This window comes from Entelurus aequoreus, linkage group LG28 (assembly GCF_033978785.1).
Source record: "Entelurus aequoreus isolate RoL-2023_Sb linkage group LG28, RoL_Eaeq_v1.1, whole genome shotgun sequence".
NCBI classification, from domain to species: domain Eukaryota; kingdom Metazoa; phylum Chordata; class Actinopteri; order Syngnathiformes; family Syngnathidae; genus Entelurus; species Entelurus aequoreus.
Window position 1 is genome coordinate 16,228,342 of NC_084758.1, and position 23,459 is coordinate 16,251,800.

The 23,459-nt window shown below is 38.8% G+C and overlaps 1 protein-coding gene across 1 annotated transcript in view; it reads right to left on the minus strand.

Annotated features, from left to right (window-relative positions):
- Window positions 1-5,404: 5,404 nt before the first annotated feature.
- LOC133644902 (integrin alpha-6-like) overlaps window positions 5,405-23,459 on the minus strand; it is a 53,632-nt gene continuing 35,577 nt past the window's right edge. The window contains exons 17-25 of the mRNA XM_062039657.1: window positions 21,310-21,389; window positions 21,160-21,234; window positions 19,280-19,382; window positions 19,026-19,202; window positions 18,865-18,963; window positions 18,676-18,786; window positions 12,675-12,779; window positions 5,581-5,706; window positions 5,405-5,488 (exon numbers count right to left, since the gene is read on the minus strand). Of these exons, the coding sequence (XP_061895641.1) occupies window positions 5,405-5,488; window positions 5,581-5,706; window positions 12,675-12,779; window positions 18,676-18,786; window positions 18,865-18,963; window positions 19,026-19,202; window positions 19,280-19,382; window positions 21,160-21,234; window positions 21,310-21,389 (960 nt within the window). The remainder of the gene's footprint in view (window positions 5,489-5,580; window positions 5,707-12,674; window positions 12,780-18,675; window positions 18,787-18,864; window positions 18,964-19,025; window positions 19,203-19,279; window positions 19,383-21,159; window positions 21,235-21,309; window positions 21,390-23,459) is intronic.

The window sequence follows — 23,459 nt, forward strand, 5'->3', positions numbered from 1 at the left end:
AGCGGCAAATTTAAAATGTCACTTTATAAGTTAACCCGGCCGTATTGGCATGTGTTATAATGTTAAGATTTCATCATTGATATATAAACTATCAGACTGCGTGGTCGGTAGTAGTGGGTTTCAGTAGGCCTTTAAATATCTTGTCTTTGCAGTCTATTCAATTGAATATAAGTTGAAAAGGATTTGCAAATCATTGTATTCTGTTTTTATTTACCATTTACACAACGTGCCAAATTCACTGGTTTTGGGTTTGTATATTAGGAGCATTTATCATGTTATCTACTGGAAGACTCTCTCTGTTATTTCTGCCTGCCACTGATGTGTGTTTGTAAGATGTCTAACACATTAAACATTTAACATGTGCTTTGTTGTTGTTTTTAGTTCTGTCGTAGCTCGATTTATTTATTTTTAAAAAAGTACAGTGTACCTTTAATACAGTGACCAAGATGGCTCTTGTGCAGCAAGCAGAGTGCGAACCGAGTACGCAAGGGGCCTAGATCTTCCTGCCAAAAGCAGATACGAGCACAGAAATCAAACTATGCAATGGAATAGATCCCTATACTTTATCAAAAAAAGATTTGTCGAGTGATATCAGGTATTATCCCTTGGTGGACATATTGAACTATCTTGTTCTCTGACGTCTACATGCCGAAAAAAATGAAAGCTTGGAAAAGCATGATGGTCTACAACTTTTTTGTGTGTGGCTAGGACAAGAAAATGGGGTGGATTTCATTTCATGACGTGCTCATAAATCGTCGAGCTGCAACAAAGCAATAAGGCTGACAACATAAAAAAACTCTTCCCTCAACCACGACCGTCATCCCTCGCCTGCGACAGGAACTAATAAGCCAAATACTAGAGTCCGTGAACATTGCTCCAAAGTATGGATTTGGTGTTGATTCATTGTGCATACAAAAGTAAACATTGACTTGTGCAAAGGCAGTAATATAAATATAAAACAAGGCGGCAACTCAAGAACAACTTCCCCGTTTATCGTCTTTTATCAAACAGGATAAACCTGCCAGGTAAACAGCTGATTGTACTACTTCTGGTTCTGACGCAAGACAACCATATGTGACCATAGGATGAACAAATATGCTCCATCACTAATACTATAGTGGCCATAAACAGTGAGCTTCTACAGCAGGGGCGCCCAAAGTGCGACACAGGGGACATCTGTGCAGGCCAGTAACTCGTTTGTCATTTTAGGGACGTTACAAAAAACACCAGCAAAAATTGGGAAAGCAGCAAAAAACACAATGACAAAAAGCCAAAATGTTTTTAAGAAACAAAAAAAAAAACTAAAAAAAGTATATATATTCAAATTATATATATAATTCTCAATACAAAATATTATATATATATATATATATGTATATATATATATATATATATATATATATATATATATATATATATATATATATATATATATATATATATATATATATATATATATATATATATATATACATATATATATATATACACACACATATACATATATATATACACATATATATATGTATATATATGCATATATATATATATGTATATATATATATATATATATACATATATGTATATATACACATATATATATATATATATATATATTATATATACAGCATACCATACAGCATATTGTTTTTCAAAATACATACATTATATTTGCATATATATATATATATATATATATATATATATATATATATATATATATATATATATATATGTATATATATATATATATATGAGTGTGCGTGTATATATATATATATATATATATATATATATATATATATATATATATATATATATATATATATATATATGAGTGTGCATGTATATATATATATATATATATACACACATATACATATATATATATATATATATATATATATATACATATACATATATATATATATATATATATATATATATATATATATACACACACATATACATATATATATACACATATATATATATATATATATGTATATATATACATATATATATGTATATATATATATATATATACATATATGTATATATACACATATATATATATATATATATATATATATATATATATATATATATATTATATATATGTGTATATATACATATATGTATATATATATATATATATATATATATACATATATATATATATGTATATATATACATATATATATATATATGTGTATATATATATGTATATGTGTGTGTATATATATATATATATATATATATATATATATACATGTATATGTATATGTATATATATATATATATATATATATATATATATATGTATATATATATGTATATGTATATGTGTGTGTATATATATATATATACACGCACACTCATATATATATATATATATATATACACGCACACTCATATATATATATATATATATATATATATATATATATATATATATATATATATATATATATATATATATATATATGCAAATATAATGTATGTATTTTGAAAAACAATATGCTGTTACGCTGGGTGTTTAAATGAGATAAACATTTATTTTAATGATTTAATTTGGCCATAGCAGTAGTAAAATATCAAAACGTGTAAAAAAAGTTTTAACTTATTCATTTAATTTTCTATTTATATTTAGTCTTATTTATTTATTTATTTATTTATTTATTCAAGAGTGATCTTCAAAAATAAGTGTTTCTGAAAGAAATAAGTAATTATTACTCCCTGAAAAACAAATAATTGTAATATTATGTTTGTGTCCCTTTTTATATCAAGTGAAAATTGTTATTTTATCCTTGTGGTAAATTTTGGACTCAATGTGTTGTCAAGCTCATGAGATGCGATGCAAGTACAGTATAAGCCACTGTAAAACTATTGTTCATTTTTTAAAATGTTTTAATACATTTTTTTTTAATACATGGTTGTGATGATAATGTTAATGAGGGATTTTTAATCACTGTTATGTTGGAATTATTATTAATATTGATACTGTTGTTGATGTTATTCATTTTTGTTTGACTACTTTGGATTGTCTTGTGTCATGTTTGTGTGTCCTCTCAAATACTCTGTTGATTGCTATTCGGAATGTTGCTGGGCCGGGTTTGGAATTGTATTATTATAGAATTATTGTGTATTATTTTGTTTGACTGATGAATAAAAAAAAATAAAAAATGGCAGTTAATGATATTTTGTGTGCTGCTTTTAATGGTGCTTGTTTGTATTTATTTGTTTTAAAAGCAAGTAAAAAAAGGAACTAAACTGTCAGACTGAATGTTTGACGATGACAACCACAAAATAAAACAAAAATGGCAATGGAGGAATGGATAGATGATTTTAATGGAGTTTAGGTTTTTATTAGAAACATTGTTTGAAATGATGGATTATTTTTTTTCTGTACAATACAAAAAAATGCAAGACATTTTTGGCCATCTGTGCAAAAAACAAATGAAATCAACGAAACAATGGATGCAATGTGGTTTAAAAAAGCAGCAGTGTTGTAGTTGTATTGTCTTTACAGTGATCAGCACTTAAATGAGCTGCAGTATTTAGGTAAAACATCAGGTGAATTTTTTTCGAACCAAATTTAACCATAACCAAAAGAGCAAAATCCACATCGGTAATGAACAAGTGATATTTTATGCCTCATTCAAACAAATGTTAGTGTTTACTATTTGTTATACGCTCATAAACACGGTGTAATGTACATGGTCCGCCAGAGAATAAGAAGACACCAGGAGGAATGAGTGTAACGAGGAAGGAGTACTCTTAAAGGCCTACTGAAACCCACTACTACCGACCACGCAGTCTGATAGTTTATATATCAATGATGAAATCTTAACATTGCAACACATGCCAATACGGCCGGGTTAACTTATAAAGTGCAATTTTAAATTTCCCGGGAAACTTCCGCTTGAAAACGTCTATGTATGATGACGTATGCGCGTGACGTCAATGGTTGATACGGAAGTATTCGGACCCATTGAATCCAATACAAAAAAGCTCTGTTTTCATCCCAAAATTCCACAGTATTCTGGACATCTGTGTTGGTGAATCTTTTGGAATTTGTTTAATGAACAATGGAGACTGCAAAGAAGAAAGCTGTAGGTGGGATCGGTGTATTAGCGGGGGACTACAGCAACACAACCAGGAGGACTTTGAGATGGATAGCAGACGCGCTACCATGAGTACAGCTTTGGCTTCCAAACATTTGATCGCTTGTCCGTACGTGCGTGTCGCTATGTGCATGTCGCTATGTGCATGTCACGTACGTAACTTTGGGGAAATATATGTTTCTTGCCGACTCTGATGGTGGCCGGGGTGTCGTCAAAAGCTACAACGCCCGCCGCCGCCGTCCCGTAGCTAAGTTAGCTTCAATGGCGTCGTTAGCAACAGCATTGTTAAGCTTTGCCAAGCTGGAAATTACTAACCGTGTATTTACAGGTCCATGGTTTAATAATATTGTTGATCTTCTGTCTATCCTTCCAGTCAGGGGTTTATTTATTTTGTTTCTATCTGCATTTGAGCCCGATGCTATCACGTTAGCTCAGTAGCTAAAGAGCTTCGCCGATTGTATTGTCGTGGAGATAACAGTCACTGTGAATGTCCATTTCGCGTTCTCGACTCTCATTTTCAAGAGGATATAGTATCCGAGGTGGTTTAAAATACAAATCTGTGATCCACAATAGAAAAAGGAGAAAGTGTGGAATCCAATAAACCCTGGCACCTAAGTTACGGTCAGAGCGAAAAAAGATACGTCCTGCACTGCACTCTAGTCCTTCACTCTCACTTTCCTCATCCAGAAAACTTTCATCCTCGCTCAAATTAATGGGGTAATCGTCGCTTTCTCCGTCCGAATCTCTCTCGCTGCATTGTAAACAATGGGAAAATGTGAGGAATATTACCTCCTGTGACGTCACGCTACTTCCGGTACAGGCAAGGCTTTTTTTTTTTATCAGCGACCAAAAGTTGCGAACTTTATCGTCGATGTTCTCTACTAAATCCTTTCAGCAAAAATATGGCAATATCGCAAATTGATCAAGTATGACACATAGAATGGATCTGCTATCCCCGTTTAAATTAAAAAAAATCATTTCAGTAGGCCTTTAAAACAACAGCAACAAAAATACAACAAATAGAAATAAAAACATGAAAAATGGCGACAGAGGAATGTTTGGCGTTCTAAACAATTCATGGTTTTTTTACCCACGTTTGGCAAATGTGTCATGGCCTATTATGCAAACACCATTACACCCGCAAACCAAATAGATTGCGGTCCTGTAAAAAAACACTGTTATCTACAGTTTATATATGAGTTCTCCATCATTTAGAAAATCTCTTTTAACAACATAAACGACTTTTCATAAAATCTGCTTAGTCTGCATTCTTTTTTTCAGGCTTTCAGAAAAGAATCACTTTTCACAGTTTCGTAGTCCGAGGCCTTGTTGCCACACGTCGGACAGTGGATGCAACCCCGCTGGAAAATGAAATAAAAATGTCCTATAAATCCAGTGCTGCATAGACATTATATGCAAACCGTTCAACTTCTGCACACAGAATCAACGTTACCTGCCACAGGTAGAAGCAGAGGACGGCCAGGAGCAGCAGGCCGGCGACGACTGTCAGCAAGATGATCCACCAGGCGACTTTGGTGTAGTATTCCTCATTTCGCTCCAGGAACACCGTTACTTTTACCTGCACAATGTTAAGGTAGGCCATAAAAGTTTGATGTAATTTCAACGTAGTAAAGTTGTACTTTAGTAGTCAGTGTTTGGTGTATCCCAATCTGATACTGATATTGTGAAGAAACAAAAAAAAATCAGTCTAAGCCTGGGCCCCTGGAGAGGGGGTCCAGACTGAGGCCAAGGAAAAAAAACTAATAGCCATAGCACACATAAACATTAAAGACATTAAAAGAGCAGAGTTGATGCAACCAGCCACTTCTACACACAGCCAAAAAAGTAAAACAACAACAACAAACAAACATATACACTGTGGTGGCCTCTGCGGTGTTCCACGCCATCGTCTGCTGGGGTGGGGGGAGCGTGGCCAGAGACAGGAGCAGACCCAACAAAGCAACCAAGAGAGCCGATTCCCCCCTCGGCCGCCCACCAACTCTCGGCCAGTGTCCAGTCCGCATGGATGAGGGAGGATGCGTCTAAGGAGCTCCGCAGCCCAGTCTCTTCATCCGCAAGTTACTATAGTTGCTATGGTAATCTAATTAGTCACTATGGTCATCTAAGTCACAGCAGCTCAGACGAGGCACCAAGCAGTGTGGGTGGGGAGAGTTTCCACAGAGTGTTTCCAGAGCCTGAAACGCGGGTGTCAGGGACAGACGCGGAAGGAGATTTTTACAAGAAAGTTCCAAAGCTTAGTGATATATCAGATGTATCAGATAGTAGGTGGTTTTTTTTTTCATATTTCGCTGTTTGTTGCATTTTTGTTGCATTTCGTTTGATTGTAAAATATGTAGATCGAGAGGGGGTGTGACGTTCATAGGTTGTCAATATTCAGCGTTTTATCGTTCATAGTTAATATTGTAAATCCCACATTCTTTATTTTCATGTACAAACCCCGTTTCCATATGAGTTGGGAAATTGTGTTCGATGTAAATATAAACGGAATACAATGATTTGCAAATCCTTTTCAACCCATATTCAATTGAATGCACTACAAAGACAACATATTTGATGTTCAAACTCATAAACTTAATTTTTTTTTTGCAAATAATAATTAACTTAGAATTTCGTGGCTGCAACACGTGCCAAAGTAGTTTGGAAAGGGCATGTTCACCACTGTGTTACATGGCCTTTTCTTTTAACAACACTCAATAAACGATTGGGAACTGAGGAAACTAATTGTTGAAGCTTTGAAAGTGGAATTCTTTCCCATTCTTGTTTTATGTAGAGCTTCAGTCGTTCAACAGTCCGGGGTCTCCGCTGTCGTATTTTACGCTTCATAATGCGCCACACATTTTCGATGGGAGACAGGTCTGGACTGCATGCGGGACAGTTAAGTACCCGCACTCTTTTTTTACGAAGCCATGCTGTTGTAAGACGTGCTGAATGTGGCTTGGCATTGTCTTGATGAAATAAGCAGGGGCGTCCATGAAAAAGACGGCGCTTAGATGGCAGCATATGTTGTTCCAAAACCTGTATGTACCTTTCAGCATTAATGGTGCCTTCACAGATGTGTAAGTGACCCATGTCTTGGGCACTAATGCACCCCCATACCATCACACATGCTGGCTTTTCAACTTTGCGTCGATAACAGTCTGGATGGTTCGCTTCCCCTTTGGTCCGGATGACACAATGTCGAATATTTCCAAAAACAATTTGAAATGTGGACTCGTCAGACCAAAGAACACTTTTCCACTTTGCATGAGTCCATCTTAGATGATCTCGGGCCCAGACAAGCCGGCGGCGTTTCTGGGTGTTGTTGATAAATGGCTTTCGCTTTGCATAGTAGAGCTTTAACTTGTACTTACAGATGTAGCGACAAACTGTATTTAGTGAAAGTGGTTTTCTGAAGTGTTCCTGAGCCCATGTGATGATATCCTTTCGAGATTGATGTCGGTTTTTGATACAGTACCGTCTGAGGGATCGAAGGTCACGGTCATTCAATGTTGGTTTCCGGCCATGCCGCTTACGTGGAGTGATTTCTCCAGATTCTCTGAACCTTTTGATGATATTATGGACCGTAGATGTTGAAATCCCTAAATTTCTTGCAATTGCACTTTGAGAAACGTTGTTCTTAAACTGTTTGACCATTTGCTCATGCAGTTGTGGACAAAGGGGTGTACTTCACCCCATCCTTTCTTGTGAAAGACTGAGCATTTTTTGGGAAGCTGTTTTTATACCCAATCATGGCACCCACCTGTTCCCAATTAGCCTGCACACCTGTGGGATGTTCCAAATAAGTGGTTGATGAGCATTCCTCAACTTTATCAGTATTTATTGCCACCTTTCCCAACTTCTTTGTCACGTGTTGCTGGCATCAAATTCTAAAGTTAATGATTATTTGCAAAAAAAAAAAAAGTTTATCAGTTTGAACATCAAATATGTTGTCTTTGTAGCATATTCAACTGAATATGGGTTGAAAATGATTTGCAAATCATTGTATTCCGTTTATATTTACATCTAACACAATTTCCCAATTCATATGGAAACGGGGTTTGTACTTTCTATATTTAGTCAAGTTGAATGTCCTCTTGGTGCTGTGTGCCAGAGTAGGCCTCACAAACTGTGTTTAAATTTTTTTTTATTTTTTGAGGTTAAAAAGTCGCAAATTAGATCTTTGTTTGGTTCACTTTAATGAAAGTCTATACTCCTTTCATAATTACCGTAAATTATCTTGGAAATATTCACGTATATACAGGTGAAACTCAAAACATTTTAATATCGCGTAAAATTCGTGTCATTCAATTCAACTTAAAATGCTAAACTAATATGTGATACAAATTCATTACACACAGAATCTGTCATGATCCGTGGCCCAGATCATGTTTTTGTTATTTCCTGCTAGTTTTGGACTCCCTTAGTTCCTGTTGTTGTGCACCCTTGAGTTTGTTTAGTTACCATGGCTACTTATTATTTTCACCCTGCCTCTGATTGGTGTTCGGGACGCTCACCTGTTTCTCGAGCACTAATCAGAGGCATTATTTAAGCCTGCCTTGGCCAGTCAGTCTGCCTTGGCTCCTTTGGTTGCTTCATGCGCCTGTCACGTGAGTATTACTTGTCTTTAGTCTATGCTAAGTAGTAGCCTTAGCTTCAAGTGCGATCGGCACATTTTTCCTCCGACTTGTTTTCTGTTTTTTGTACCTCTTCGAGTTTTTGAGAATAAATAATGTTCCTACCTGTACGTTCCCCCGTTTGCATCCCGGGGGAACGACCCCCCCAACCATAACAGAATCAGGTTTTTATTTTCTTATCATTTTGATGATCACGACTTTAGTTTTTGAAAACCCCAAATTTTCGGACATTTTCAATTTGAGGTTTTCATAAGCCATAATAATCCAAATTATATCAACAGAAGGCTTGAAATATCTTGTGCATGTTATGAACCTATACCTTGTAAATCTAATTGCTGCAATACACAAAATTTGCCGATATATTCTAATTTTCTGAGTTTCACCTGTATCAGAAACAGCCATGTGACGTTACTGACACCTAGTGACCAGTCAGTGTACAACTACTACATAACACCATCTGTTTATTTCTCTTAAAACAACGCAATAAACTCAACCGATCGTTGATGATGGGCAAAATCAAACAAATCCGATTAGACCATGAAAACCCTTAGTCGAAGACAGCCTAATATTAGATGTCGGTTAGATATACCAGCAAAAAACAAGTATTGTATTATGTTGAGTTAAAACTAAAATATTCAATATAAGTTTAGAATATTAGCATCTAAATGTCCTCCATTACGCACACAAAGTTGGACTTTTCTTATAGTTCAGGGAAGTCAACCTGGTAGGCTATATGCTGCTGCAGCTACACAACAGCTAAGCTAACAATAGCGCAAAAGCTAGACATACAGTCGTGGTCAAAAGTTTACAGACACTTGTAAAGAACATAATGTCATGGCTGTCTTGAGTTTCCAGTAATTTCTACAACTCTTATTTTTGTGTGATAGAGTGATTGGAGCACATACTCGTTGGTCACAAAAAACATTCATGAAGTTTGGTTCTTTTATGAATTTATTATGGGTCTACTGAAAATGTGAGCAAATGTGCTGGGTCAAAAGTATACATACAGCAATGTTAATATTTGCTTACATGTCCCTTGGCAAGTTTCACTGCAATAAGGCGCTCTTGGTAATCATCCGCCAGCTTCTGGTTGAATTTTTGACCACTCCTCTTGACATTTTTGTTTCATCTGACCACAGAACTTTCCTCCAGAAGGTCTTATCTTTGTCCATGTGATGTCAGATGAAACAAAAATTGAGCTGTTTGGCCACAATACCCAGCAATATGTTTGGAGGAGAAAAGGTGAGGCCTTTAATCCCAGGAACACCACACCTACCGTCAAGCATGGTGGTGGTAATATTATGCTCTGGGCCTGTTTTGCTGCCAATGGAACTTGTGCTTCACAGGGAGCAAATGGGACAATGAAAAAGGAGGTTTACCTCCAAATTCTTCAGGACAACCTAAAATCATCAGCCCGGAGGTTGGGTCTTGGGCGCTGTTGGGTGTTCCAACAGGACAATGACCCCAAACACACGTCAAAAGTGGTAAAGGAATGGCTAAATAAGGCTAGAATTAAGGTTTTAGAATGGCCTTCCCAAAGTCCTGACTTAAACGTGTGGACAATGCTAAAGAAACAAGTCCATGAGAGAAAACCAACAATTTTAGCTGAACTGCACCAATTTTATCAAGAGGAGTGGTCAAAAACTCAACCAGAAGCTTGTGGATGGCTACCAAAAGCGCCTTATTGCAGTGAAACTTGACAAGGGACATGTAAGCAAATATTAACATTGCTTTCAGTAGACCCATAATACATTCATAAAAGAACCAAACTTCATGAATGTTTTTTGTGACCAACAAGTATGTGCTCCAATCACTCTATCACAAAAAAATAAGAGTTGTAGAAATGATTGGAAAGTCAAGACAGCCATGACATTATGTTCTTTACAAGTGTATGTAAACTTTTGACCACGACTGTACGTAATAAGTGCCACATTCGTCATTTGACATATTAGTTACCGTACAGACACTAAGTCCTCAAGGCCGAAAGCGTATCAGAAAGTCTCGTAAAAAAACACGACCGCATCGTTCAATTTACCGCACCATGAGCAAAACTTACGACTTTTTGTGGTCACTATTTGTCGCCAAAAATAATAACCCCTTCACCTGCATTAAAGACAGTTAATAATTAATAGGCGTTTGAACAGTTTTGTTTTTTTTATACCTACCATTGTTGTCTGTTTGAGTAATTTCTAACATTCCACACAACAAAACAATAAAATATGTATAATTTGTAGGGATGTCCGATAATATCGGACTGCCGATGTTATCGGCCGATAAATGCTTTAAAATGTAATATCGGAAATTATCGGTATCTGTATCAAACAGTAAAATTTATGACTTTTTAAAACGCCGCTGTGTACACGGACGTAGGGAGAAGTACAGAGCGCCAATAAACCTTAAAGGCACTGCCTTTGCGTGCCGGCCCAGTCACATAATATCTGCGGCTTTTGACACACACAAGTGAATGCAAGCATACTTGGTCAACAGCCATACAGGTCACACTGAGGGTAACACAACATAAACACAACACGACAAATACCCAGAACCCCTTGCAGCACTAACTCTTCCGGGACGCTACAATATACACCCCTCGCTACCCCCTAATCTCAGACCCACCCTCTCTAACCCCGCCCACCTCAACCTCCTCATGCTCTCTCAGGGAGAGCATGTCCCAAATTCCAAGCTGCAGTTTTGAGGCATGTTAAACAAAATAATGCACTTTGTGACTTCAATAATAAATATGGCAGTGCCACGTTGGCATTTTTTTTTTCCATAACTTGAGTTGATTTATTTTGGGAAATCTTGTTACATTGTTTAATGCATCCAGCGGAGCATCACAACAAAATTAGGCATAATAATGTGTTAATTCCACAACTGTATACACTACCGTTCAAAAGTTTGGGGTCACATTGAAATGTCCTTATTTTTGAAGGAAAAGCACTGTACTTTTCAATGAAGATAACTTTAAACTAGTCTTAACTTTAAAGAAATACACTCTATACATTGCTAATGTGGTAAATGACTATTCTAGCTGCAAATGTCTGGTTTTTGGTGCAATATCTACATAGGTGCATAGAGGCCCATTTCCAGCAACATCACTCCAGTGTTCTAATGGTACAATGTGTTTGCTCATTGGCTCAGAAGGCTAATTGATGATTAGAAAACCCTTCTGCAATCATGTTCACACATCTGAAAACAGTTTAGCTCGTTACAGAAGCTACAAAACTGACCTTCCTTTGAGCAGATTGAGTTTCTGGAGCATCACATTTGTGGGGTCAATTAAACGCTCAAAATGGCCAGAAAAAGAGAACTTTCATCTGAAACTCGACAGTCTATTCTTGTTCTTAGAAATGAAGGCTATTCCACAAAATTGTTTGGGTGACCCCAAACTTTTGAACGGTAGTGTATATCGGTATCGGTTGATATCGGTATCGGTAATTAAGAGTTGGACAATATCGGAATATCGGATATCGGCAAAAAAGCCATTATCGGACATCTCTAATAATTTGTGCTGATGTCGTCAATATTCAAGGCTTCAATACAGGTATCATGTTGTAAGTGGAGAACTTGTATCAGGAGACCCCTCGTTAGCTGGTATAAATGTACTGTCCTTCGAAAATAAGTCGGTTACGGTCTAAATAGCTGGCAACACAAGTGACTACAGAACATCACAGAGTTCTTTCTCAGCTGTAAATTGCAAATAAATATTCTTTGTACGGTAATTTAAACCGAAAGTGGTATGATGGCACTATCCGCAGTTGAACAAGAGTGTCGCAGCTACATTCAGCAGAGGTTGCTCTCTCTCATAACAACTTAAAATATTACGTTTGCAGTCAATAAAGGTTCCACGATGAGCAAGGAATGAAAAGGTCAGAAAAAGAACAGAATGTGTTTTTTTTTTTTTTTTTTTTACTTTTGTCCGAGGATTTTCTTCTTTGAGTTCGATGTTCTCCGAAGAGTTACTCAAACTAAGCGCAGCATCCACGACAATGTCCAGGTAGTTGAAAGAGCTGTAAACCTGCATAGGAAACATAAGATAAAAACATCAATTAGTCTGGCGTCAACATCTTGCAGGATTTTTTTATGTGCCGTATTTTTGGGACTAAAATGCGCACTTAAAATCCCTTTCATTTTCTCCCAAAAAATCGACAGTGCGCTTTATAGCCTGGTGCGCCTTATGTATGTATTAATTCTGGTTGTGCTTACTGACTTCAAACCAATTTTATGTGGTACATGGTGTAATAATAAGTGTGACCAGTAGATGGCAGTCACACATAAGAGATACACTATATTTCCAAAAGCCTTGACTCACATATGAACTTGAAGTGCCATCCCATTCCTAGCCCATAAGGTTCAATATGATGTCGGTCCACCTCTTGCAGCTATTACAGCTTCAATTCTTATGGGAAGGCTGTCCACAAGGTTGCGGAGTGTGTTTATAGGAATTTTCCACCATTCTTCCAAAAGCGCATTTGTGAGGTCACACACTGATGTTGGTGGAGAAGGCCTGGCTCTCAGTCTCCGTTCTAATTCATCCCAAATGTGTTCTATCAGGTTCAGGTTAGGACTCTGTGCAGGCCAGTCAAGTTCATCCACACCAGACTCTGTCATCCATGTCTTTATGGACCTTTATGCACAGGTGGCATCCTGTGACAGTTCCACGCTGGAAATCACTGAGCTCCTGAGAGCGGCCCATTCTTTCACAAATGTTTGTAGAAACAGTCTCCATGCCGAAGTGCTTGGTTTTATACACCTGTGGCCGGGCCAAGTGATTACGACACCTCATTCTGATCATTTGGATGGCTGGCCAAATACTTTTGGCAATATAGTGTAGGTGTGGACTGCAGGTTGATGTTCCCTGTTCAATAAATGAGGCTAGCAAGCAAGACCAAACCTTTGATTCATTGCGAATATAGCACATTACACACAGTGCTCAAAAATCCTGTCAAAATGTTTTTGTATGAGTTTGGTAAGTCACACCGCTTGATGGATTGTCGAGCATTACAGCTACCATAGTCAGACGTATTGTGCTTCAACATAAGGGTATTATTAGGGTGTGTGTATAATGACCCCAAAATGGCAGCTATTAGGAGACATTATCTGGCGTTTTGTTTCGACCTACTATGCAAAGCCAACTTTTCTCACCTATTGGTACCTGCTGATGTGTATTTGGGATCTGCATAAGTCCCGAAAATTGGCACGCGTCTGCCAATAGTCAATAAGCTCCTTCTTTTTCTCCATCCTCTTGTTGCGGGGCATTCATCCTCCGCCGCTGCCATTTCCAATACAAAGTAGCGAACATTTCGAACTTATATCTGTCAGTAGCCTCGCTATGGAAGCACTAAAAACGACAACAAAAGATGACGGGGAGAAGACGCTGTCGAGGTGGAGCCATGTTGATTAGACGGCGCATCCTAAAGAGACGGTTAGAAATCATAATATGACCCCTTTTAATGTACCTTATAATCCGGTGCGCCTTATGTATGAAATAGACCCAAATAGACCAGCCATCGACAGTGCGCTTTATAATCCGGTGCGCTTTATGTATGAAATAGACTCAGTCATCGACAGTGCGCTTTATATTCCGGTGCGCTTTATGTATGAAATAGACCCAGTCATCAACAGTGCGCCTTATAGTCCGGTGCGCCTTATGTATGAAATAGACCCAGTCATGAACAGTGTGCCTTATAAACCAGTGCGCCAGACCCAAATAACCTCAGTCATCGACAGTGCGCCCTATAATCTGTTGCGCCTTATGCATGAAATAGGCCCAAATAGTCCCAGTGCGCCTTATGTATGAAATAGACCCAAATAGCCTCGGTCATCGACAGTGCGCCTTATGATTCGGTGCGCCTTGTGTATGACATAGACCCAAATAGACCCAGTTATTGACAGTGCGCTTTATAATCCGGTGCGCTTTATGTATGAAATAGACCCAAATAGACCCAGTCATAGACAGTGCGCCTTATAATCTGGTGCGCCTTAGGTATGAAATAGACCCTAATAGACCCAGTCATCGACAGTGCGCTTTATAATCCGGTGCGCTTTATGTATGAAATAGATCCAAATAGACTCAGTCATCGACAGTGCGCCTTATAATCCGGTGCGCTTTATGTGTGAAATAGACCCAAATAGACCCAGTCTTTAACAGTGCGCCTTATAGTCCGGTGCGCTTTATGTATGAAATAGACCCAAATAACCCCAGTCATCGACAGTGCGCTTTATAATCCGGTGCGCCTTATGTATGAAATAGGCCCAAATAGTACCAGTGCGCCTTATAATCCGGTGCGCTTTATGTGTGAAATAGACCCAAATAGACCCAGTCATCAACAGTGCGCCTTATAGTCCGGTGCGCTTTATGTATGAAATAGACTCAAATAACCTCAGTCATCGACAGTGCACTTTATAATCCGGTGCGCCTTATGTATGAAATAAGCCCAAATAGTACCAGTGCGTCTTATAATACGGTGCGCCTTATGTATGAAATAGACCCAAATAGCCTCGGTCATCGACAGTGCGCATTATAATCCGGTGCACTTTATGTATGGAATAAACCCAAATAGATCGAGTCATTGGCGGTGCGCTTTATAATCCGGTGCGCCTTATTTATGACATAGACCTTAATAGACCCAGTCATCGACAGTGCGCTTTATAATCCAGTTCGTTTTATGTATGACATAGACCCAAATAGACCCAGTCATCGACAGTGCGCTTTATAATCCAGTGCGCCTTATGTATGAAATAGACCCAAATAGACCCAGTCATCGACAGTGCGCCTTATAATACGGTGCGCCTTATGTATGACATAGATCCAAATAGACCCAGTCATCAGCAGTGCACCTTATAATCCGGTGCGCCTTATGTATGACATAGACCCAAATAGACCCAGTCATCGACAGTGCGCCTTATAATCCGAAAAATGCGGTATATGACATAGACCCAAATAGACCCAGTCATCGACAGTGCGCCCTATAATCCGGTGCACTTTATGTATGACATAGACCCAAATAGACCCAGTCATCGACAGTGCGCCTTATAATCCGGTGCACTTTATGTATGACATAGACCCAGTCATCAGCAGTGCGCTTTATAATCCGGTGCGCCTTATGTATGAAATAGACCCAAATAACCCCAGTCATCGACAGTGCGCCTTATAATCCGGTGCGCTTTATGTATGACATAGACCCAGTCATCAGCAGTGCACTTTATAATCCGGTGCGCCTTATATATGAAATAGACCCAAATAACCCCAGTCATCGACAGTGCTCTTTATAATCCGGTGCGCCTTATGTATGACATAGACCCAGTCATCAGCAGTGCACTTTATATTCCGGTGCGCTTTATATATGAAATAGACCCAAATAACCCCAGTCATCGACAGTGCTCTTTATAATCTGGTGCGCCTTATGTATGACATAGACCCAGTCATCAGCAGTGCACTCTATAATCCGGTGCGCCTTATATATGAAATAGACCCAAATAACCCCAGTCATCGACAGTGCTCTTTATAATCCGGTGCGCCTTATGTATGACATAGACCCAGTCATCGACAGTGCGCTTTATTATCCGGTGCGCCTTATATATGAAATAGACCCAAATAACCCCAGTCATCGACAGTGCTCTTTATAATCCGGTGCGCCTTATGTATGACATAGACCCAGTCATCAGCAGTGCACTTTATATTCCGGTGCGCCTTATATATGAAATAGACCCAAATAACCCCAGTCATCGACAGTGCTCTTTATAATCTGGTGCGCTTTATGTATGACATAGACCCAGTCATCAGCAGTGCACTTTATAATCCGGTGCGCTTTATATACGAAATAGACCCAAATAACCCCAGTCATCGACAGTGCTCTTTATAATCCGGTGCGCCTTATGTATGACATAGACCCAGTCATCAGCTGTGCACTTTATAATCCGGTGCGCTTTATATATGAAATAGACCCAAATAACCCCAGTCATCGACAGTGCTCTTTATAATCCGGTGCGCCTTATGTATGACATAGACCCAGTCATCAGCAGTGCACTTTATAATCCGGTGCGCCTTATATATGAAATAGACCCAAATAACCCCAGTCATCGACAGTGCTCTTTATAATCCGGTGCGCCTTATGTATGACATAGACCCAGTCATCAGCAGTGCGCTTTATAATCCGGTGCGCCTTATATATGAAATAGACCCAAATAACCCCAGTCATCGACAGTGCTCTTTATAATCCGGTGCGCCTTATGTATGACATAGACCCAGTCATCAGCAGTGCACTTTATAATCCGGTGCGCCTTATATATGAAAAAGCCCAAATAACCCCAGTCATCGACAGTGCTCTTTATAATCCGGTGCGCCTTATGTATGACATAGACCCAGTCATCAGCAGTGCACTTTATAATCCGGTGCGCCTTACATATGAAATATACCCAAATAACCCCAGTCATCGACAGTGCTCTTTATAATCCGGTGCGCCTTATGTATGACATGGACCAGTCATCAGCAGTGCGCCTTATAATCCGGTGCGCCTTATATATGAAATAGACCCAAATAACCCCAGTCATCGACAGTGCTCTTTATAATCCGGTGCGCCTTATGTATGACATGGACCAGTCATCAGCAGTGCGCTTTATAATCCGGTGCGCCTTATATATGAAATAGACCCAAATAACCCCAGTCATCGACAGTGCTCTTTATAATCCGGTGCGCCTTATGTATGACATAGACCCAGTCATCAGCAGTGCACTTTATAATCCGGTGCGCCTTATATATGAAATAGACCCAAATAACCCCAGTCATCGACAGTGCTCTTTATAATCCGGTGCGCCTTATGTATGACATAGACCCAGTCATCAGCAGTGCACTTTATAATCCGGTGCGCCTTATGTATGAAATAGACCCAAATAACCCCAGTCATCGACAGTGCGCCTTATAATCCGGTGCGCTTTATGTATGACATAGACCCAGTCATCAGCTGTGCACTTTATAATCCGGTGCGCTTTATATATGAAATAGACCCAAATGACCCCAGTCATCGACAGTGCGCCTTATAATCCGGTGCGCTTTATGTATGACATAGACCCAGTCATCAACTGTGCACTTTATAATCCGGTGCGCTTTATATATGAAATAGACCCAAATAACCCCAGTCATCGACAGTGCTCTTTATAATCCGGTGCGCCTTATGTATGACATGGACCAGTCATCAGCAGTGCGCTTTATAATCCGGTGCGCCTTATATATGAAATAGACCCAAATAACCCCAGTCATCGACAGTGCTCTTTATAATCTGGTGCGCTTTATGTATGACATAGACCCAGTCATCAGCAGTGCACTTTATAATCCGGTGCGCCTTATATATGAAATAGACCCAAATAACCCCAGTCATCGACAGTGCTCTTTATAATCCGGTGCGCCTTATGTATGGCATAGACCCAGTCATCAGCAGTGCACTTTATAATCCGGTGCGCCTTATATATGAAATAGACCCAAATAACCCCAGTCATCGACAGTGCTCTTTATAATCCGGTGCGCCTTATGTATGAAATAGACCCAACTAACCCCAGTCATCGACAGTGCGCCTTATAATCCGGTGCGCTTTATGTATGACATAGACCCAGTCATCAGCGGTGCGCTTTATAATCTGGTGCGCCTTATATATGAAATAGACCCAAATAACCCCAGTCATCGACAGTGCGCTTTATAATCTGGTGCGCCTTATGTATGACATAGACCCAGTCATCAGCAGTGCGCTTTATAATCCGGTGCGCCTTATCTATGACATAGACCCACATAGACCCAGTCATCGACACTGCGCCATATAATCCGAATAATGCGGTATATGACATAGACCCAGTCATCGACAGTGCGCCTTATAATCCAAAAAATGATGTATATATATATATGATGCATTTAAACTGAGCACCTGTGTGATGGTGCTGTTCCAGAGGCGTGCATGTAGAACAATTGATGCAGTGCTGTCCAATCCCACAAGAGGGCAGCGTATCCGCACACACTTGAGTCCCTCAGAGCAGGTCTGCGGAGGTGAAAAGGTTACAAAATAGTACAAAAATCGCTCCAACCAAGAGTCGACGAGGATATCTTTTTTTTTTACCAAGGTTTTATATTTCCTTTTTAGTCGAAACGGGAAGGAATCAGCGGAGAGGGCTTCGTATTCTGCCTCGCGTCTCTGCCTGGAGGCGCCACGCCAACCCTTAAGGGCACACCATTGAGTACACACGACTATAAAAGAATAATGATAGAAATGTGGGTTACCTTAACTCGCCTAAGAGGATCAATTTGGTCGGCAGGGGAGCAGGAGACAATCTGCACTCCCGCACTCGTGATGTGAGTCAAGTACAGCAGCCATTTCCCCTCCAAGTTCTCCTTAGGCCAGTCGATATCCAGGGACGCGTTGGCGAATGACTTCAGAGGTCGGCCCACGTTTGTTATCTGCTCGCCCAGACAGACATCGCTCATTTAGTCCTGGACCAAAACAATTCAATGCATTTGGAGAAAGAGGACGTTACCTTGAATTCATACTGAATCGCGGCTCCAATGGCATCCGCCGTTTTTTCGTCTCGCTCGCTCGTTGACCTTGGCCTGACTGACACTTGAGACGGCCTGGCGAGCCTAGCGAATATGTGTCAACGTACAGTAAAGCTCAAAAGGACTTATATGCTGTATGATATACAAAACCAGTGAAGTTGGCACGTTGTGTAAATGGTAAATAAAAACAGAATACAATGATTTGCAAATCCTTTTCAACTTATATTCAATTGAATAGACTGCAAAGACAACATATTGAACGTTCAAATTGTTATTTTTTGCAAATATTAGCTCATTTGATATTTGATGCCTGCATGTTTTAAGAAAGTTGGCACGTGTGGCAAAAAAGACTGAGAAAGTGGAGGAATGCTCATCAAACACTTATTTGGAACATCCCACAGGTGAACAGGCTAATTGGGAACAGGTGGGTGCCATGATTGGGTATGAAAGCAGCTTCCATGAAATGCTCAGTCATTCACAAACAAGGATGGGGCGAGGGTCACCACTTTGTGAACAAATGCGTGAGCAAATTGTTTAAGAACAACATTTCTCAAGCAGCTATTGCAAGGAATTTAGGGATTTCACCATCTACGGTCTGTAATATCATCAAAAGTTTCAGAAAATCTGGAGAAATCGCTGCATGGAAGCAGCAAGGCTGAAAACCAACATTGAATGCCCGTGACCTTCAATCCCTCAGGCGGTACTGCATCAAAAAGAGACATCAGTGTATAAAGGATATCACCACATGGGCTCAGGAACACTTCAGAAAACCACTGTCAGTAACTTCAGTTGGTTGCTACATCTGTAAGTGCATGTTAAAACGCAACTATGCCAAAGCGAAAGCCATTTATCAACAACACCCAGAAACGCCACCGGCTTCACTGGGCCCAAGCTCATCTACAATGGACTGATGTAAAGTGGTAGAGTGTTCTGTGGTCTGACAAGTCCACATTTCAAATTGTTTTTGGAAACTGTGGACGTTTTGTCCTCCGGACCAAAGAAGAAAAGAACCATCCGGATTGTTATAGGCGCAAAGTTCAAAAGCCAGCATCTGTGATGGTATGGGGGTGTATTAGTGCCCAAGGCATGGGTAACTTACACATCTGTGAAGGCACCATTAATGCTGAAAGGTACATACAGGTGTTGGAGCAACATATGTTGCCATCCAAGCAACGTTATCATGGACGCCCCTGCTTATTTCAGCAAGACAATGCCAAGCCACGTGTTACAACAGCGTGGCTTTATAGTAAAAGAGTGCGGGTACTAGACTGGCCTGCCTGTAGTCCAGACCTGTCTCCCATTGAAAATGTGTGGCGCAGTACGAAGCCGAAAATACCACAACTGTTGAACAACTTAAGCTGTACATCAAGCAAGAATGGGAAAGAATTCCACCTGAAAAGCTTCAAAAATTGGTCTCCTCATTTCCCAAGTGTTGTTAAAAGGAAAGGCAATGTAACACAGTGGTAAATATGCCCCTGTGACAACATTTTTGCAATGTGTTGCTGCCATTACATTCTAAGTTAATAATTATTTGCCAAACAAAATTAAGTGTCTCAGTTGGAACATTAAATATCTTGTCTTTGCAGTCTATTCAATTGAATATAAGTTGAAAAGGATTTGCAAATTATTTACGATTTACACAATGTGACAACTTCACTGGTTTTGGGTTTTGTATATATATTTTAAAGACTTTTCGCACCACCTAGAGGAGGCTTGCCTTACACTGTTATGTATAACATCTATAATATGCATTGTGTATATGGTCCATACGTGCAATGTTGAATTCAATAAATAGCATTACAGCATTAAATCTAGTTAAACTACAGGCAATATGGTGTAGAGTGTACTGTGTACTGGTTACCCGTATATTTGCAGCCCCAGTTCGAAAACCACTTTGGCTGTCGCCTCAACCGCTTGTAAGGTCTGCTCACTTGCACTGGGGCACACCAACAACAGGAGTGGAACATGATACAGTCTCAAACATCTGCAGCTTTACGTCTCAAGTACTCACGTCTGAAGTTGTAGCGTGATGTTGACAGATTTGGTGCTCAGTGAGATGCCGGTGGTGGTCAGCATGACATAAAAAGTCACCTGCACGATACAAAAGCACGGCAGTTGTTTTAGTAGCGATTCCGTTAATGCCGTTTGGCATTTTCTGACTATAAATAGCACATTTTGCACAAATGGCATACAGTTTAAAGATAATGACTTTTAAAGGCTTTTCAATAATGTATGTCCTCAGCTATGCAATAATTAAAAGGACCTTTATGTATTTTTTTCCCGCTCCTGAACATAAATCTGGCAGTCATTTGCCATAATCAATTAGTTTTTGAGAATCTCAGTAGATAACGCCCCCTTTCCACCTCGGTGTGACGTCATCTACAGCAGTGTTTTTCAACCTTTTTTGAGGCAAGGCACATTTTTTTCATTAAAAAATCCGGAGGCACACCACCAGCAGAAAACGTTTAAAAAAAAAAGAAACTCCACCAGGTCGTCGTGCCTTATTTTGAGTTTGTTGGTGTTTTTCCCGTGTGTAGTGCTTTAGTTCTTGTCTTGCGCTGTTATTTTGGTGGCCCTTCCTGTTTTGTTGGTGTTTTCCTGTAGCGGTTTCATGTCTTCCTTCGAGCGCTATTCCACACACCTGCTTTGTGTTAGCAAGCAAGGCTGTTTACGTTGTTGCTATCCTTATTTGTGTGGACATTGTTGATTGTCATGCCATGTACTTTGTGGACGCCGTAAGTTTTTGCTGTCGTCCAGCATGCTGTTTCTGTTTACTTTGTAGCCAGTTCAGTTTTACTTTAGTTTTGCATAGCCATTGCCTTTTCCTTTACCTTTCCCTTTCCCATTTGTTAATTTTTGGTTTAAGCATTACATACATTTTTTACCTGCACCCGCTGTGGTCTGCATATTGGGATCACAACAAACCATCCTCGTCTCACTCGACACATTCCAACTTTTACAAAGCAATTAACTACCTGCTGCCACCTACGGACATGGAGTATTACGTGGTTACCCTGCAGAGTTTTACACAGCACAGACACTAAGCAACTGCACATTATTTGCAGATTATAATTATTGATTTGCAAAAAATATTTTTTGGACCAATTAGGTCAGGGATGTCCAAAGTGCGGCCCGCAGGTCATTTTTTAAAAGCCCCACGGCCCATTTTAAAATACGATTAAAAACATTTAAAACATAAAAAGTGGTATGAAAGACCGAACAGATGAAATGTAACAAGAAAATGTTGCAATGTTTACTCTAATAACACAAAGCTGCCATGTACGCTGTTTCTTTCTTTAAAAAATAATAATGAATCAAAATCAATGTTATTATGAATTATTGACCTATCCAAGGCTCCAATTACGTCACATTAAATATTGCACTTTGAGATATTTTTTTGGGAAAATGTTTCATATTTTGTGTTTGCCATATAAAAAAATTAGCTGTTTTTTTTTTTTTTTAAATAAGGGCCTAAAACGAACAAACAAAAAACATAAACAACAATACAACTTATAATTGACGGATAGATCTGAAGTTGATCTCGAGATTATTGTGTTAAAAGTAAACAGTAAAAAAAAATGTATAATTTAATTTTTAACACTTTAATGACCTTTTGGTTCCCCAATAATTTTTGTGTGATTTGTTTTTAAGTGTCATCGCTGAAAAAATAATAATGAATTAAAATCAATGGTGTTATGAGTTATTGACCTTTTTAAGGCTTCAATTATTATATAATCTCAAATATTCCACTTAAAATTTTTATTGGGTGAAAATATTGCATATTTGGTGTTTTTTCCATAAAAAAACAGGGTTTTCTTTGACAAAAAGAGCATACGACTTAAATCTTTAAAAACGTTGTATTGACAGATTTAAAACTTGAACAATAATAATACTGAATAATGACACATTTTTAATATTTTTTTTTACCAAAACCCTTTGGGGTCCCCGGGATCAAGCCTGAGTAGAGGCCTAAATGTATATTTTTTATACATATATTGTATTGGTTTTTAAAATATAAAAATATCAAAATGGCCCCCGCTTGCTTTGATTTTTCAGTGTGCGGCCCTCAGGGGAAAAAGTTTGGACACCCCTGAATTAGGTGAAAATGCATAATTTCCCACGGCACACTAGTGTGACGCGGCACATCGGTTGAAAAACACT